The 19859-nt window shown below is 35.5% G+C and overlaps 1 protein-coding gene across 3 annotated transcripts in view; it reads left to right on the forward strand.

The window, feature by feature from the left end:
- Positions 1–19859, forward strand: part of LRPPRC (leucine rich pentatricopeptide repeat containing) — a 99379-nt gene that overhangs the window by 32224 nt on the left and 47296 nt on the right. For all 3 annotated transcript variants that reach the window (XM_086327197.1, XM_086327198.1, XM_086327199.1), the window contains exons 14-23: positions 689–755; positions 7015–7042; positions 9540–9597; positions 10684–10790; positions 11012–11089; positions 11420–11464; positions 11809–11913; positions 12888–13018; positions 13725–13810; positions 15232–15439. In XM_086327197.1, the coding sequence (XP_086183323.1) occupies positions 689–755; positions 7015–7042; positions 9540–9597; positions 10684–10790; positions 11012–11089; positions 11420–11464; positions 11809–11913; positions 12888–13018; positions 13725–13810; positions 15232–15439 (913 nt within the window). The remainder of the gene's footprint in view (positions 1–688; positions 756–7014; positions 7043–9539; positions 9598–10683; positions 10791–11011; positions 11090–11419; positions 11465–11808; positions 11914–12887; positions 13019–13724; positions 13811–15231; positions 15440–19859) is intronic.

The following is a 19859-nucleotide window of genomic DNA, read 5'->3' on the forward strand; positions in this document are numbered from 1 at the left end:
AAAGCCTGATTCTTACACTAAGGCAAATTAGGCTTAGACTGTCAGCATTGAAACATGCGAGGTTTCACTGAAACGTGCCTGTTAAATGCCAAAATGAATAGTAGAGGAAATAAAATCATCAGAAAAGTGAAAGATCAATATAAATCAGTTATTTAACAGAGATCAAGAGGTTATTATGGCTTTAGGTTGTCACTCTTGCATGAATGCAGATTATAGATCATAGTGAAAAGTAGAATGAGGAAATGTGAATGGTTCAACATAATCCTACACAACTCTCAGGAAGGAGCATCCCCTCCCCCCCGCATCTTCTGTTTTTAAAAGGTGGTGACACTCTCTCCCTTCATAGTGCCATGTTGTCCGATAACATACAGTCTTGGTATATGTACCAGGCTGACTTTGAGTACACTGTTAGGTTAGTTAATGTAGTTATACAGAAGAATATTTATAAATTCATTAGTTGTATAGATTTATGTAAATGAGGTAAAATATTTTAAAAAGATAGCTTATATTGCCAATATGTATTACTGCAATTTTCTAATTAACTTTGTATCAAAATTTTTCCATTTTTAAAATAATACTTCCCAAATGAAAACTGAAAGATATTGGTATAAATGTGTTTCCAAATATGTTGATAATGCAAGTTTTTGGTTTTGGTCTGGAATTTTATGATGATAATTTTCTTTTGCAGTGGAATCAAATACATTGCCTTTCTCATTTGCTTCATTGAGAGGCAGCCTCATTCTAGGCTTTAGAAGGTAAGATGATTATCTTATATGGTCTTTGTCTAAATATGGACTTGATTTCTTCTGTCTTTTTTACCTACTATTCGAGGAAAGAAACAGATATGCTTATCTTGTAATATATTAGTTACCTGAAATAATCTTATCTGTTTTTTGTTTGTTTGCTTGTTTGGGTCTGTTTTATTCTTACTAAGTAGTTGAATTGAGTTTAGGCTGCCTTTTATATCAAACATTTCCTAGAAATGCATACTGATCAGGTAAAGGTTTTGTTTCAAAAAAGAAAGTACTCTGAAAATGGTGAGTAGGAGGTATAGACAAATTTGCATGCATATTTGATTTATGCTTTGAGCATTTAATTACAAGATGACTTTTTTTTTTAACTGTAGGTCTTCGTTGGTTATTTATTTTAAATATAACGGTTTGTACATATCATTCTCAAACTCCCAATCTATTTCTCCCTCCCCTCTCCCATGCTGGTAACCAACCATAAATTCATTCTCTTTGAATCTGTTTCTGTTTTGTAAATAAGTTCATTTGTATCTTTTTTTTTTTTTTTTAACATTTCACAAGATCATATGATACTTGTTTTTCTCTCTCTGACTTACTTTACTTAGTATAATCTCCAGGTCCATCCATGTTGCCGCAAATGGCAATATTTCATTCTGTTCAGTGGCTAAATAATATTTCATTGCATGTATGTGTGTGTATAGGGCGTACCACATCTTTATCCATTCATCTGTCAATGGACGTGTAGGTTGCTTCTGGTTTGTGGTAGTTTGGAAAAATGAAAGCCTCTAAGGGCATGCCATATTTTTTTATTTTTTATATTTTGCTCTTATTTTGTGACAAAAGATTTTGTGACAGCTGTTTTGATTATTAGGACATAAACTCCATGTTTATTGCCCTATGTTCAGCACATAGATATTAACCTGGCACATAATCAACACTGTTGAATCAATTACTGAGGCCTTATTTATTCTGTGTTTCTGCCTCTGTTTTTGAGCATTCCCTTTTATTCAGCAAGTATTTATTGTTGAGATTGGAGACATTGATTAGGATCAGATTGTAAAATATTTTAAAAAACATGAAGGAGCTTGTCTTTTATTCTGAAGAAGGTAGACTAACTTGTACTGTGCAGAGCTTTGGCTAAGGCAAAGATACATCTAGAATGTATTTGAATCTCAGACATTGTATTTTTCATTTGGGGTTTTTTATTTTTTAAATATATGCCGTGTGTCCTTAATATGCTCATGCTTCTTTCTTCCTTCTTCTCTGTATGGAGATGTTAATGACAGATGTTTTGCTGTCCTTGCCTCCTAATTTTGTTAAATAAGTTTTGTTCTTACTATGCATCATACATTTGTGCTTGTTGACAATTTCTGACTGGATGCTAGTTGTGAATTTTATGGTGGGGAATGTGGATTTTTTTTTTTTAATTCCTCTAAATATTTCTGAGCTTTGTTCTGAGATGATCTTGAATTAAATTACTTGAAACAAGTTTTCTTAGTGCATGCTTCTATGCTTTGTGTGTGTTTGTGTGTGTGTGTGCTCTGTCGTGTCATACTCTTTTTGACCCCACGGACTGTAGCCCATTAGGCTGCTCTATTCATGACATTTTCCAGGTGAAAATACTGGTGTGGGTTGCTGTTTCTTCCTCCTGAGGATCTTCTAACCCAGAGATCCAACCCACATCTCTTGGATTCTATGCTTCGTAGGTAGGACTTGAGCAGCTTTTAGTCTAGTAGTATTCCCACTAAATTAGTTGAGCCCTGCTATTAAGGTAGCTCTCCCTGGTCCTGATACTTTATCTGCTAGCCCATGTGTTTTGAGATTATTGGAAATGTGAACTATTCCAGTCCATGTGTGAGTTCTAAGAATCTAGCAACTTTAGAATTGACTGACTGAAAGCTGTTCTGAAAACAGAACTGATAGATATCACCAGTAGAGCCCTTCAGCTCCTTAAGGATTAGCACATAAGAGATTCACTTAAAGTTACTTAGGAGTTACACTTTACCAGAAATAATTATTCATATTTAACAGAAATGCAGTAAATTACAGAACATTAAGTGAGATATCTTAGTCATTTTACCTAGTCCTGTGGGAAACATCATCTTTCAGGATTTGAAAACCTCCACTGGAATTCCATCACCTCCACTAGCTTTGTTTGTAGTGATGCTTGCTAAGGCCCTCTTGACTTCACATTCCAGGATGTCTGGCTCTAGGTCAGTGACCACACCATCATGATTATCTGGGTCGTGAAGCTCTTTTTTGTACAGTTCTTCTGTGTATTCTTGCCACCTCTTCTGCTTCTATTAGGTCCATACCATTTCTGTCCTTTATCAAGCCCATCTTTGCATGAAATGTTCCCTTGGTATCTCTGATTTTCTTGAAGAGATCTCTAGTCTTTCCCATTCTGTTGTTTTCCTCTATTTCTTTGCATTGATCGCTGAGGAAGGCTTTCTTATCTCTCCTTGCTATTCTTTGGAACTCTGCAGTCAGATGCTTGTGTCTTTCCTTTTCTCCTTTGCCTTTTGCTTCTCTTCTTTTCACAGCTATTTGTAAGGCCTCCCCGGACAGCCATTTTGCTTTTTTGCATTTCTTTTCCATTGGGATGGTCTTGATCCCTGCCTGCTGTATAATGTCATGAACCTCCGTCTATAGTTCATTAGACACTCTTGTCTATCAGATCTAGTCCCTTAAATCTATTTCTCACTTCCACTGTATAATCTATAAGGGATTTGATTTAGGACATACCTGAATGGTCTAGTGGTTTTCCCCACTTTCTTCAGTTTAAGTCTGAATTTGGCAAAAACTGCATTCCAATATGGAAATGCACATCCATGTTTCCCTTCAGTTCAGTTCAGTCGCTGAGTCGTGTCCGACTCTTTGCGACCCCATGAACTGCAGCACGCCAGGCCTCCCTGTCCATTACCAACTCCCAGAGTCCACCCAAACCCATGTCCATTGAGTCGGTGATGCCATCCAACCATCTCAACCTCTGTCGTCCCCTTCTCCTCTTGCCCTCAATCTTTACCAGCATCAAGGTTTTCAAATGAGTCAGCTGTTCACATCAGGTGGCCAAAGTGTTGGAGTTTCAGCTTCATCATCAGTCCTTCCAGTGAATACCCAGGACTGATCTCCTTTAGGGTGGACTGGTTTGATCTCTGACTGATCTCCTTTCGGGTGGACTGGTTTGATCTCCTTGCCATCCAAGGGACTCTCAAAAGAGTCTTTTCCAACACCACTGTTCAAAAGTATCAATTCTTCAGCACTCAGCTTTCCTTATAGTCCAACTCTCAGCTCTGTATATGATTACTGGAAAAACCATAGCCTTGACTAGACGGACCTTTGTTGGCAAAGTAATGTCTCTGCTTTTTAATATGCTGTCTAGGTTGGTCATAACTTTCCTTCCAAGGAGCAAGTGTCTTAATTTCATGGCTGCAGTCACCATCTGCAGTGATTTTGGAACCCAAAAAAATAAAGTCTGCCACTGTTTGCACTGTTTCCCCATCTATTTCCCATGAAGTGATGGGACCAGATGTCATGATCTTAGTTTTCTGAATGTTGAGCTTTAAGCCAATTTTTTCACTCTCTTCTTTGACTTTCATCAAGAGGCTCTTTAGTTCTTCGCTATCTATCATAAGGGTGTTATGATTTACCAAAGGGGAAAAGGGGGAGAGGAATAAATCAGGAGTTGGGGAGTAGCAGATGGTAACTACTGTATAAACAGTAAGGTCCTACTGTAAGCACAGGGAACTGTATTCGGTGTCCTGTGATAAACTATAATGAAAAAGAATATGTGTGCAATGCAGGGCTTTGTAAACATTTTTCTCCACTTACAAATATAGGTTCATCTTTTTAAAAACTTTTTCTCAATGTGTTTTAGTAGGAGGAATGATTTTATCATAAGGCAGAGGATTCTGGCAGGGCATGGGACATGTTTTACTTTTTGTTTTGAAATAATTTTAGAGTCACAGAAAGTTGCAAGGATAAGACACAAACGGTCTATATGCACTCTCCCATTTTCCCCCAGTGGTTGCATCTTACATAACTACAGTGCATTACCAAAACTGGGAATTTTACGTTCGTACAATGTACGTGTGTAGTTCTGACAGTTTATCGCATACATAGACTTGAGTAACCATTACTGCAGTGAAGATACAGAACTATGCCATCACTACAAATTCCCCACCTCCCTGCCACTGCCTCTTAGGCTTCCGTTCACCGTCCTTAATCTGTGACAACCACTGATTTGTTCTCAGTTTTTATAATTTTAGTTTGCAGAAGTTACATAAATGGAAAAAAATTACATAAATCGTATATTGAGATTGCCTTTTTCCAGGTGGCGTAATGCCCCCGGGTCCATCCTAGTTGTCGTGTGTCAGTAGTTCCTTTGGAATGTTTTTAAAGTAAAAACAAGTGCCTTATTAACTCACTGTACCAAAACAGTTCACTCTAAACTGCTCAATCTCAAGTTTAAAGAGGCCTGTGAATTTTTGTAGGTGCCGATTTTAAGAGGTCTGTAAGTTTTGTGGGTATTTTTACAATGTAAGTATAATATACATAATTATAGTAAATATATACATTATGTTTGCATTGTAATATTATCATTAAAACACATAACTAATCTGCTGAAAGTAGATTCCGTGTTTGAATTAAATATACAAAGCTTATAGACATTAAGTTTACAAAGATTACAAATAGTCTAAGACCTAGTGTTCATTGGTTACCCAATTTTATCAATAGTTTGTCCTTTTAACAGTCACAATTTGAGTGAGCTGTTCTTTTTGCTTTCCTGAAATAATTTCAGATTTATAGAAAATTATAAGCGTAGTATAGAGATCTCTTACATACCCCATTTATTAACTTTTAGCATTTTGTGAAATTACCATTATACTTTCCGTTTCTTTACACACACACGCATGCACACACACACATACACATAAATGTTAATTTTTTGGAGCTGTTTGTGCTTAGGTTGCATATGTCATGATGCTTTATCTTTAAATATGTCAGTATATAATTTCACAGAACAAGGATATTCCCTTACACAACCAGGTGGTTCAGTGGTAAAGAATCCACCTGCCAGTTCAGGAGATGGAAGAGACATGGGTTCGATCTCTGGGTCGGGAAGATCCCCTGGAGAAGGAAATGGCAACCCACTCCAGTATTCTTGCCTGGAGAATCCCATGGACAGAGGAGCCTGGCAGGCTACAGTTCATGGGGTCACAAAGAGGCAGGCACGTGACAGATACACAGTGCCACAGAACAAGGATATTCCCTTATACAACCACATCACAGTCGACAAACTCAGGATATTTAACGTTGATGGAATATTTTTATCTAACAGAGCTCATATACCAGTTCTGTCAAGTATTTTCACTCTTTTTTTGGAGGGGCCCTTATTTTCCTTCCTCCTATACAGAACCCCTGATGGCTCAGATGGTAAAGCATCTGCCTGCAATGCGGGAGACCTGGGTTTGATTCCTGGGTTGGGAAGATTCCCCTGGAGGAGGAAATGGCAACCCACTCCAGTACTCTTGCCTGGAAAATTCCATGGACGGAGGCGCGTGGTAAGCTACAGTCCATGGAGTTGCAAAGAATCGGATACAACTGAGCGACTTCACTCACTATGCAGAATCCAGTCAAGGAATAGATGTTAGTCATCTTTTCTCTTTAATTTTCTCTAATCTGGGACAGTTCTTCAGCCTTTGTCTTTTATGATACTAATAGATTTGGAGAAAACAGGCCAGTTATTTTCTAGAATGTTCCTCATGATGCTTCCTCATGTTTAATTTCATGTTACGTTTCTGACTGGAATACCACAGGAATGTTGTTCTGTTTTTCTCAGGGAAATTAAATCTAAAATGTGTCCGTCAGCACCTCATTAGTGATGTTAAGTTTGATCACTCAGTGAAGATACTGGTTCAGCGTCTCCACTGTGTAGTTACTGCCTTTACCATTACAAGTAATAAGCAGTCTCGGGGAGATCCTTAGAGACCATGCAGATACCTGCTCCATGAAACTGGGACCCCAAGGTTTAGAGATGGTTCTTAGTGGTTCGTGTCCAAACCACTCTTTATTTTGAGGGTTCAAAATAAGTGAATCAGTCTTTCTAAATTATCTTGCCCTGAAAATTAACTTTGATTTTGGAAACGTTTTGTTTTTTTTTTAAAGGCTTTGATCTGTATGTATTGCATATAATGATTGCTAGTATATTTTAATGTTTTTTAAACCTCTGGGTTTATTTTCAATCCTTTGCTGCCCCCTGCAGGTCTATGAATATAAATCTTTGGAGCAAGGTAAGTATTCCTAATACTGCAAATCATAGTGTGATAAATAAAAAGCAAGTTATAATAGCTTCATGCATTTATCATACATCACTCTAAGTTAATGAATTTAGAATCTTGAAATGGTAGTTTTAGTTTTAAAACTACCTTCCTGGATCATGAAATTTATTGTTGAAGTGACCTTGAGTTAGTCCTAAATTCTTAAGTTTTCAACTTTTCTAAAAAACAACTGTTAACATTATGGCAGTGATCATACGTATTTAATAATTATTTTTAAAAATATATGCATGTTATATATGTTATACATATTTGTGTATATATCTATATATGTGCTAAGTTGCTTCAGTTGTATCTGACTCTTTGCGACCCTATGGACTATAGCCTGCTAGGCTCCTCTGTCCAAGGGATTCTCCAGGCAAGAATACTGGAGTGGGTTGCCATGCCCTCCTCCAAGGGATCTTCCTGGCCCAGGGATCAAACCCATTTCTCTTAACGTCTCGTACATTGGCAGGGTGTTCTTTACCACTAGTGCCACATAGGATCGTCAGGTGTATCTATATGTATATCTATATGTGAATGATACATCAGTTTTTAAACTGCTATCTTTTTAAGAAGTTAACTGCTTTTATGCAGGAAGTACAACAATCCTTATGTTGAATTACAAGATATCTGCCTGTAATGCAGGAGGTGTAAGTTTGATCCCTGGGTTGGGAAGATCCCCTGGAGAAGGAAATGGCAACCCACTCCAGTTTTCTTCCCTGGAAAATCCCATGGACAGAGGATTCTGGTTGGGCTAAGGTCCATGGGGTCGCAAAAGAGTCAGACATGACTTGGCTAATAAACAACAACACAATCAGAATGCACATTATTGATGGGAATTCCCATTTTAAATATTTCTTAAAATCTTATTTTCATTCAGTTCTGTTTTTAGTATTAAACGGCCGTTCATACTATGTAAGTTATAATAGGTGGTTAAGATATTTATAAGCAATTTTTTTGGCTATAAAGACTTTTTCATTGGCATATTAAATGTGTCTTTTAAATTAGGTTTTAATGTGGCTGTCATATGTCTAATGTATGGCTACAACTTCTGGTAGAATTTATTGTCTTATCTTCTACATGTCTGGGTTGGTTAAAAAAAAATTGTAAATAGGATTGTTTTGCTTTGCTTTTAAATAGTTTCTACCTTACTGTCCTTTGGATTGCTGTTATCACATCATGCTTTCATTGTTGAGTGAAGTGGGATATGATCAGGTTTACCTAATTTTCCATATTAGAAAATACATAGTTAGAGAAGTAACTGTAGTTTTAGTTGTTAATACTTGTGCTGTGGCCAAACACTATCTTGAAGAAGGAAATGGCAACCCACTCCAGTATTCTTGCCTAGAGAATCTCCTGGACAGAGGAGCTTGATGGCTACAGTCCGTGGGGTCACAAAGAGTCGGACATGACTTAGCAACTGAGCAGACACTATCTAAAGAGCAAATAAGTTCAGTTATAGTATACACATGAAGTAGTTGAGAATTTGTAGCTTATATCACTTCAGAAACCTATGCTTCCTTTCTACTATCTTCAGCCTGTTGATACATAGTCAAAATACTGTGTTCAAAAGTTACATTCAGTATCATAGGTTTTGTAATTGTTTTTGTCATCAAATAGGTTTGGGTTTTTTTAATTGAAATTTTGTGGGTAGAGTTAATGTTGAAGAGTAAGTCTTGTAGTTTCTGTGTATTCAGTTGATAAGAATCAATGAGAACAAACATATTACAACTTTTGACCCCCTTCTGTTTTAAGTAAGTAAGTGTTAGTTGCTCAGCCCTGTCCCACTCTTTGCGACCCTGTGGACTGCAGCCTGCCAGGCTCCTGTGTCCATGGAATTCCCTAGGAAAGAATCCTGGAGTGAGTTGCCATTCCCTTTTCTCCAGGGAATCCTCCTGACCCAGGGATTGAACCTAGGTCTCCTGCATAGCAGACGGATTCTTTATCATCTGAGCCACCAGGAAAGCCTCCATTTTGTTTTAACGCCATTAAAATGACTGGCAAAATGTTGAAAAACTTTTTTAAAAAGTATTTAGTGTTTCAGGATATTTTACTTTCTTACTGCTGTAAAACTTCATTTAAAAGGAGGAAACTGGTTGAATTTCAGCAAGACCAAAAACAATACAATGACAAATAACATTGGTTGATACTTCCTATAAGCTGTTTTCTACAGTAACAGTTTATTTAAAACAATATGTAACCAGAACAGTTTAGAGGTTTTCTTAGTGATGTATCATGAAATACTGCAGTTTTCCTTCAACATGGGTTTGTTTTGTTTTTGTTCTAAAAGACTAACCTGTTATTTAAAAACGAAACAATCTCCTTGGCAAGTGGGGGTGGTGTTGAATTACTGTGACATAGAGTAATACCTTACTGGGGAGAGGCTTTATTATTTCAAGAATTCAATTTCAGATTGTGTTTGTTCAGTTTGCTTCTGTTGCTGCAATGCACGCATTTTCTGTCTTACCAGATAACAGAACTGTTGTACAAGGATGGACGTTATTGCCAGGAGCCCCCAGGACCAACGGGTAGCGTTTCAATTTTGATGATTGTAACTTATCCACAAATCCATTCTTCTGTGTAATGATGGGCTAGAAGGATTACAGCAGTAAACATTTTGTTTTTGAAAGTGAAATTTGAAAGCATTTGTTTATAAATCTTTACATTGATAACCTCATCATTTTGAGATCTGTGAGGTGTTTGGTATTACCATAATTGTTTTTCTAAAGACAGGGTTGGGAGGGTTTTTCTTTTCAGATATTGAGGAAATGCTTCTTATAGCATCCATCAAAATAGCCTGAAAAATCAGTAATCTTTAGTGTTTATGTGACTTTAATGTTTTGCAGGTATAATTTAGACATATAAAATAATAAAGAGGTCTTGTAGATTTTTCCACTATTTATTACCCAAAATACATTATTTTGACATTTAATGATTTTTGTTTTCATGTAATAAAGCCTAGCATATGTGGTTTTCTGTTAAAACACACACACACAAAACCATATGGTATCTTTCTTGAAAGTTCGTATTTTTCTATCCTGTGTATTAACACATGGCCCTATACATTTTATGCTTGGATGCATAGGAAAATTACTGTTGTTATGAAACATCTTTGTTAATCTCGGTTTTTCATTGGCTAATAGGCAGCTCTCCACAGGAATATTACATCTTATTAAAATTATTTAACTTTCTATACTCAACATTTACCAATCCTCTAATTTTATGTTTCCCTAAATATTGCCCACCAAAAATTAATATAGAAATATATAGGAGGCATTTGTTTATTCTCACTATTTGTGATTTGGACAGGAAAGGGGTAAGGCCTTGGGCAGGACCACTTCTGTCACAGAGTGGTAGAAAAAAATAGATTGAAGTAAGATTCAGTACCGAAAAGCTGTCACTCGGTCTGAAAATAATTAATATTCCTTTCACTCACCAGTTAGATGTGTGCTCCCAAACCACATAATCTCTATGCCTCAGTGATCATTGTTGCCATTTCAGAGCCTCTCATCAGGGTGACATCTCACACCAAAATGATTTCTTATAAATTAATCTTGATAACATGACAGTCTCAGTAATTTTAGTGGAATGCTTTCTCTTGTTTTTTTCCACAGAAGCTGTTGGCTATTTTCTTTATAACTTGATTGACAGCATGAGTGACTCAGAGGTACAGGCCAAGGAGGAGCGTTTGAGACAATACTTCCATCAGCTGAAGGAGATGGTACCATTTCATTTTTTGCTATATAATGCCTGTCCTGTCTGACATGTATCTATTAGATTTGAAATTGCTGCTTTTAAGTACAACCAGACCACTTCTCAATGACATACATGAGTTGGAGACTTAAATTATGTCCGAGATAATTTCTGCTAGACAAATTTCAGTTTGGTTGTCTAAAACTTGTGTGTTTTTTTTTTTTTTCCTCCTCCCTCCCCTTTGCACAGAATGTAAAAATTCCTGAAAACATCTACAGAGGCATTCGTAATCTGCTGGATAGCTACCATGTTCCTGAATTGATTAAGGTGTGTGTGAAATAATAATCAACTTCTTAAAATGCTTAATTTATATATAGAGGCATGTCAAAGTTTTATTTAAATATATTGCTTTTGGCCAAAAGTTTATTTAAATGATAGCCTTTAAAACAAGGCTTTTTGTTGATTATTGGTGAATGCTATTTATATATTGAAGAATGTATTTAAAAGTGTTTTTTACAGTGGTTAAAAAGTCTGAAGAGAATTTCAGGAAAATTTTGGAAAATGGAAACATGAAATGAGACTTCCAAAATTTGCTTTTGACATTTGCTAGTATATTTTCCATATGTTTTCTAATCTTAATTTAAATCCTGATTTTAGGATGTTAATATATTGGTTGAAAGAGAGAAGACAGACTCTAGAAAAGTAAGTATGTTCTTTGAGTAGATTCTACATGCTGTAATAACCTCATTTAATGAGAGTTCTAGACTATGTCCTTTTAAAACCGGTGGTTCCTAACATTTTTGCCTCTAGCATAGTTCTAAGAAGTTGGTAAAAGCCATTTACCAGAAATTATATCTAAGAAATCTGCATTATAATATCAGGAGCTTTATAAACCCCTCGAGCCCATCCCAGGTCCCCACCTGAATATCCTTGATAGCATTTATGACATTTAGGAAAGGGCAGTTTAAAGAGAAGAGTGACAAAGGGTGCATTTTTTTTGTAGTAAATTTCTTTCTTTCTTTTTTCTTCCCATTTCTACCTCGCAGCCTTCATCATCTGATTTGGAGTCTAAGCTTGAAAAGCTAAAAGCTGAAAATCAACCTATAGGTGATATCCTAAAGCAGCTCATATTAATGCTATGTTCAGAAGAGGTAACGTTTGTTTAAATATTTTAAATGTGCTACTAAGGTAAAAAAAACTTTACAGATAAAAGTAAGCAAAGCCCAATATGAAATTTATTATTTTTACAATTGATTATTGTACATCATGTCTGTGAAGAATGCAATTAAATGAGAGGTTAACTAACTTCAGCTACACCTTGAATGGCATGTTTTCGGGTTGCCGTAGTTTGTTTACGATAATCTGCAAAGTGAATGATAGTAACAGCCGTGATAGGTTTATCATACATGCCAAATGTCCTTTCAAGCCATGGCTCCGGTCTCTCATATCTAGATTGTCAAGCAACTGATACATGCAGTAGTCATTTGCAAGTCAAATATTACTAGGGTTGTTAATGCAGGGATTGAAATTCCATTTTCCTGCTGGAAAAAAGCTCTTTCTGAGATAAAGGGTCTCTTGCCTTTTTTCAGCAGGCGTCCAGCTGTACTTTGTGTTCATTTTAGTGTGTGTCTGCAATTGGGGTATATCACTAGACTTTTTCAGTTTCTAGTTCAGTGTCATTTGGTCGTATGCCTGTGTTTTTAGGGGGAAAAAATACAGCTAACTTTAAGGTTATAATATGGCGCTATTAAATTCTAAAATATTTCCTGCACATTACAGACTGAGGAACAGAAATATATATTTCTGTGCATGGAAATTGAACTCACCTGGTACATATTTAATCTGGAAGTCTTTTTTCATAATACAGTACCCAAACCTAAAACATCAAATTTAGCATAGTGATCAGTTTTGCAGCACAGATAACAAATCTTTTGAATCCTTCATATATATCTTTCCTGCTTTTTAGAAGGTGGATTAAAAATACCAGGGAGCAAGATGAAGTTAATAATGTGTATCCATTTATTTTAAAAGTAGTGTTAACTTTTTCTACACTCTGAACATGGAAGCTAGAAATTTTACACTTTTATATTAATTTCTCCTTTTTCATTTCCTTCCTTTATTTTAGAACATGCAAAAAGCTCTTGAATTGAAGGCAAAATATGAATCAGATATGGTTGTCGGTGGCTATGCAGCTTTAATAAATTTGTGCTGTCGACATGATAATGCAGAAGATGCATTGAACCTGAAACGAGAATTGTGAGTACCCTGGCACTGAAACAAATCATCAGCATTTGTGCTGTTATATAGTCCTTGATGGCTCATGTAGAGTGAATACCACTCTCATATAATGTAAAGTTTAAAAATTCTCTTTTGTGAGTGCTTTTGAAATTTCATACTGTAATACTCTTTGATTAATTATGGCTTGTTTTCAGCAAGGAGTCTTTGTTTAAGTGTGATAAGACATTCTATTCCTTGAAGCCAAGATTTTTTTCCTCTTGATTATACAACTGCATATCACAACAGTGATGTTGTAACTATTATATAAGGCTTGTTAAATATTCCCCTTTTTGTACTATAGTGTAAACAGAATTCTGTCCATTTCTCAGGTATCCTTGGCTTCCCACTGATAGATTTACCAAATAAAAATGTCTCTTGGGAGTATTTCAATATTTGCAACAAAGTGAGAATCACCTTAAGTGCCATGCAACAGAAGCGTTCCTTATTTGTATCATTTGCAGATGGAAAGATGTAGTATACATGTAATATTACATTTTTACTTCTTTGAATATAATTGCATGTAGATTGTATAGGGCCCCCAAAATAACCTGAACTAAAAGGTTGAAGCCAGTGTTAATAAAAATTCAGATTCTGAGATTTTTAGAAAAGTGATCAAGTAGATACTGCACTGCTATTAACAGTTAAACAGCTTCTAACATTATATAAATATGGCTTTCATTTTTAGTGACCGTTTAGATTCTTCTGCTGTCCTTGACACCGGCAAGTATGTAAGGCTCGTTAAAGTATTGGGAAAACATGGCAAGCTCCAAGGTAAGCATCAGCACATAAAGGAAATGTGTGATGCGAGTATCTTGCCACTGGAATAACATGTGAATTGATACTAATGGTATATCATGTCCATCCTGCAAAGTGCTTGAACACTTTGCATACAAATTTGCATGTGAATCCAACCAGAGCTGCATGGACAGTGTAGGCCATTAGTTTTAATGGATTGGCAAGCTTGTCATTTACATTTGCACAGCTCAGTGCTTTTTGCATTTCTGCAGCTAGTTTTTATTAGCATTGCTGTTTGGATTGAGTTTGAAGATCATGACTTATGGCACAATTTGCCTATATGCCTGCACTAATGGCTTTGTTTTTGCTTAAGAACATTGGAAGGCTGAACATAAATCCTGTAAATATAACCTTTATTTAAGAATATGAATTTTGCAGGCATCTTTGTCTTCACTTCTAACAACATTCACAAAATGTATACTTCAATAAGGTTTCATATAGAAGTTTGCAGGGAGAGCCTAACTGATTATATAGTTGATGTGTATCCTCTAACTTTCTTATAGTTGGGATAATGCTAAGCCTAATATAATTATACTTAATAATTTATTCTTAACTATTTATTTCTTAACTTTCTCATTTGGCTTTATTTTGAAACTTTAAAAAAAAACCTCCCTGTCTTCCTTTTACTCCTAGAGAAGATTTTTTGTTTTTAAATCATTATAGAGAAAAATGTATGGAGAAAGTATTTGACCTAATCGTTGAATTTTTCCCTAGGAAATTTTTCTAACACAGACAATCCTTTATGAAGATTAGCCTCCTTTTTAAAATCACTTTCTATAAAGTGGTCAAAACATTTTGTGTGTGCAGTAATTAATAACAACATTATAAAAATGCACTTATTCCATATCCTAAAATGTTTGTTTCTGCCTTCCTAATGAAGCTTAATGAATCTAATGTATTAACATGCAGTCTTTTGGAAAGCTTTCATTGGCTCTGCTTGGCTAATTAGTATCGACATAGCAAACAGGCCCTATCGGTATCAGACCATTAGTCTGGCTGTATATACAGTGTAAACACATCTTTATTATCTGGCCTCCTGACAAGCCATCTGCTGAAGAAACAATGGTGTGATTTAGCAGATGTTAGCTCTGAACGATAAAAGCATCCATTTAGGAGGATCTTACAGCTATAGGGCAGACCGTACAGGGTTATGTGGTGCAGAGTGGGCACACAGTCCCTATCTATAATTTGTAGTCAAAGTTGCAGGGAAATGATAAAACCATGCTATTGTGGATTTATAATTGTAGTCTCGTTTAGAAATGCAAGTAGTAATTAACTTGAAATCGGCATTATACACTAGAATTTACATTCCTGCTGGGCTTGAAATGCTGTTTTAATAGCAGTTTGTTTTCCCTACATGAAATTACCTAAGGGTCTTTTGTGCTACTTCATTGTAGATGCTATTAACATTCTAAAGGAGATGAAAGAGAAGGATGTTCTTATCAAAGATGCAACAGTCTTGTCCTTTTTCCACATCCTAAATGGCGCAGCTTTACGAGGTGAAACTGAAACAGTAAAACAGTTGCACGAAGCCATCGTGACCCTAGGGTTAGCGAAACCATCTACCACCTTAAGTTCCCCATTGGTCACCCTATATCTGGAAAAGTAAGTTAATTGAATTTTCAGTTTTGAATGTTGGCATTGAAATAATGAATCTAATCATACAGGGATTTTATTTTGTAAATTCTCTGTGATGTTGCGGAAGCCTTATTTACCACCGAATAAGAGAATGTCTATGGTGTAGGTGACCTTTAAAATTGCCAACAATCCTGTGGTCCTATGGATTACTTCTCAGTGGAATGATCTATGTCGGGTTTTTTTTTTGGTGGGGCATGTGATGATGCTACATGAAACCAAATGTAGTTTTCCCCAGTTTTGAGCCTTATAAGTGTTAATTATTAATAAATAAAAGAAAGGATTCTCAAGGGCTTTTGGTTATGCTTCATCACTGTTGTTCATGTTGTGATGTGGCAGTGTCTCTTGAGGGATCCTTTTTTCCGTGTAGTGTTTTAACTGCATATACCAACACAGGAGTTACTGTAGCTTTGGTAAGTTATTGTAGAAGATGTCTCTGTGTCTTGTGGCAAGAAGATGAATTTTGTTAATAGGGTAAGGTTTACTGAGTTTGAAAATGTCTGTGTTTGGAATGTTCATGTTGGTGCCCAATTTAAGGTATTTTTTTCAAGTGTAAATCATAAAGTCAACCTATGTTCTAGTACAGAGTGAAACATTTCAGTAAGATAATAAAGCATCCTTTATTACCTTCTTTTCCTCTAGCATTTGTTTTTCTTTTCTGTTTTTAAAAATTTCTCAGATCTTACCCCATTGCCATTCCCTTCCATGACTTAGCGCAGTTTTCTAATTTGCTTATTTTGTGATTGAGGTTTTCTCATTTAGTTTGGATGTTGCTGTATCAATGCCAGGAGAAGAGTAAATGATAAATCTTAGTGTACTCACATTCTTCCCAAATTTCTGGTAGTTTTTCTTTATTTACTAAGAGCACAATTAATTGAATATAATGAATGATTTAATATTGAATTGAAGGTGTGGAATAAAAAACATCTAACTATGTTATGTTTATACATATGTATATATGTGTACACAGGTTCATACACACAAATGTTTTGTGAAATACTTTCTTTGACATCCAATCAAAAAACAGTTTATCAACTTAGCTGATTTGGCTAAGTCTTTACCTCCACAATCTCAGCATTACATCTTTTTAAAGAATAGTGATTCAAACAATTACTGTGTTATTGAGTTCTGGTGTTCACAGCCAACTTTATATAGAAATCCTGTAATTAATATGCTTCCTCCAAGAATTTTTTTGATCTCAAAAGACGCATCTCTGCAGATTGCATGTGGAGCTCTGCATAGGGGTTTGAAAGAAATGGGCCCAGTGCCCAGAAGAATTAGGCTCTCCTCCATCAGTGGGCAAAAATAAAATAATTAACAATGAAAATGAGGCCATGGTAGAGAAGTATCTTACAAACAGAAATATCGTGAGACAGAAGATGAAAAGTTTTCCGAGAAAGGTCTGCAGATGGGGCTCATGAACCAAGGAGAACTTCCCCCAAAGGAAAATGGAAAAAGCATGGGATTCAGATGTTAACATGGAGCATACTCTGTGCTTCTGATTTAATAGTACAGAGATTTGTTTGTCTCAGTTAAATTTGACTGTCCCTGTTAATTGGGCTAGAGAAATGTAAATTAGTACCTTTTATGATTTTTTTTTTTTACTGCTTTCAGATATAAAGAGAAATTGTTACCTTCTATTTTTATTTGCCTAACTTTGTTTTTTTTTTTTTTTTTTTTTTGCTGTCTGTGCTTTGCAGAGGCTTTTTCCCTGACAAGATCTTTCAGTTTCATCTGTCATGATAAAAACTTTCTGTCGACTCTATTTTAGAGTCAGAAAGAAGAAATTAAGGAGATAAAGGAAATTTCATGTTTTGCAGAGAACAGTAATAACACACTCCTAGTCAGGGCTAAGTTGGAGGAAAACATTGATTTTGAAACTTGTTTTCAATTGTGTTTTCCCAAATGATGGAAGATAGCTAATTACTCAGAATCATGACAAGTGCAGTACTAGGATTAACTACACTGGCCTCCCCAAAAGTCTACATATATTTGACTTGATTAAATATGTTTGGTCTTCAATAATATCATGTAACTGGCCTCAGCAGGTATAAGCTCATCTGGATAATGAGCCTTTTATTCAAACTTGAGGTAAAATTAAGAGAAACATTTCAAAGCATGGTACAAAATCTTCATCCTTTCCTTTTTGGAAAATCATTGCCAGACTGTGAAGAAGGCTGTCACTTACATACTGTAATTCTGGAACAAATCTGTGAGGTTGAGTTCCTTAGAAAGGTGATCTTTAAGATTCAGTAGGTTTTAATTTTGAACTGATTTTTCCAGCATTGGCTAAAACACAGGAGAAATGTAATTGTATCTGTTTGTTACTGGATAGTGTATAAAATCCTTATTGTTATGAAAAATAATGCATTTGGTTTTATTCGTTTGCTCAGGGAAATCCAAAATAATGACGGGTTTGCAAAATTTTGAAGAAGTTGTTTAATCTGATTTGTATTATCAAAGTAATGCTTGTACTGAACAGAAAAGAAGCATGCTAAATTGAACAAAATTTTCATGTGTTTCGTTTACATTGGGGTTCTATAAGCCACATGTCTACATGTAGTCCACATGAACATTTAACATTTTCCTTTGTAACTACTTAAATATTTTTTTAATTGAAATCATTCTGAATTCAGAAAGATGACCTGGATACTCCATATTAAGAAAGAAAGAAAAATGTTTTAAAGTAGGTTAAAAGAGCTTTTGATTAGTCTTTATGCTATGGTAAAGGAAATAAAATTAATGAAATCTGGCCATTAGTCTTAAAAGCCTAAGAATTTGTATGATGCAGTTTCAGATTCACAAAAATTCTTGTATAGCTGATCCATTTTGGTTTCATTGCATATGAAAAATATTTGAAGCTGTTTAACTGGATTATTTAGTGCAAATGATCAAAGAAACTTTAATTTCTGCTTTCCATTAAGGATTTTTCTGTGCTGATTTGTGCTATAAGCTGTATATACCCACATGCATTTCATTTAAGTGAATCATGGACTTGTGCATATAATCCTCCCAGAATTCTTGCTGTGTTAATCTTGAGTTCTTCATAAAGGTCACAGTTTCTGTACGATGAACCTATGCCAGTACATTTTAAAACTCACATACTGTAACACTCAGTGTGTTGCAGAAGTGGGAAATACACTTTTTTAGGATGGTGGTTATTGTCATATACACTCCCCTTTAATTTTGGCATCTTCATTTGTACTGGATACTTTCATTATTTATGGGAATGCGTGCCTTCTAGAGTAAAACTCTTTATGTGCGGAAAGGAAATTAAGGAGGTTTGGCTCTTTTACTCCGTTATTGCACTTAAGAATTTAGCATCATCCGTGCCAAAGGACAAAAGTGGTTCATTTGCCCTAGGGGAACAGGACAGTGATAAGATGATTTTTCGTCAAGGATCATTGGGTCGTAATTAAGTTACATTCATGGCTATTGCTTTTTGAAGGATGATTGGTAAATGACAGGCTTCATGTGCTTAGTACGGACAGTGTTCAGTAGGGTTTTTTCTCCCTCTGTCAGAAAATCCTGTTGAGCCTGATAATGTAAATGTGGCATTTTATTCTGAACAAAAGAGCAGGGAAATGAGCTATCTTGTCTAATCATTCAGTTGTTTAACACCGACTTCCAGTTTAGACTCAATTGGCTGGAAAGCACTTGACATGTGAAGTTAGTGCTGTTCCGAACGCGTGTTTGAGTAAATTTTAAAGTAAATGACAGCTAAATTGTACCTAGGGAAATTACAAAGCCTTCAACACAGTTAATTTTTTGGGGAGGATTAGTTGTAATTGCAACACCAGTCTCCTTGAAGATTCCTCATTTATAGATGATGAACAGAAAAAAAAAACATTTAGCTCTTTCAGGGACTGGTTCTCTTAACAGAATAATTTTTGCAAAGTCTGTGGTTTCTCCTGGAATGATTTCTTTCCACACTGAACATCTGCTTAAGATTTATAGAATAGTCGGTGTTTAAGAGTGTTAAGGTGTTTTTTCCCCCTCTCCCTTGTTTTGAACTTTTTTCCCCCCTCAACGACCTTCTTTTCTCTAGTGATTTCAGATTTTGAGAGCTTTTCAGTCAGTAAGCTCTTTAGGTAAATTGCCACTTCACCAGCACTTTATGCCTAATGTTGAAGCACTTTATTCCAATTAAAAAAAATCAATATTTGTCATTTAAAAATTTGATTAAATTAAGTATACTTTCTGAATTGGAAGTTATGGGTAAGCAGACTAAGTTTAAAGCTATCGATAGGTAAATAGATAGTTATCACTGGTTGCTCTTGTTCTAACAGTTCAAGTTTGTACGAAACCCATTTGTGATTTCTAGTTTATTTATAAAGAAATTTGAGTTAGGAGGGCTTTGTTTTCTGGTATTGTTATAAAATCTTTCTTC

Source organism: Bos grunniens, chromosome 11, assembly GCF_055505025.1.
Source record: "Bos grunniens cultivar Pamir isolate PY7600 chromosome 11, Bosgru_T2T1.0, whole genome shotgun sequence".
NCBI classification, from domain to species: domain Eukaryota; kingdom Metazoa; phylum Chordata; class Mammalia; order Artiodactyla; family Bovidae; genus Bos; species Bos grunniens.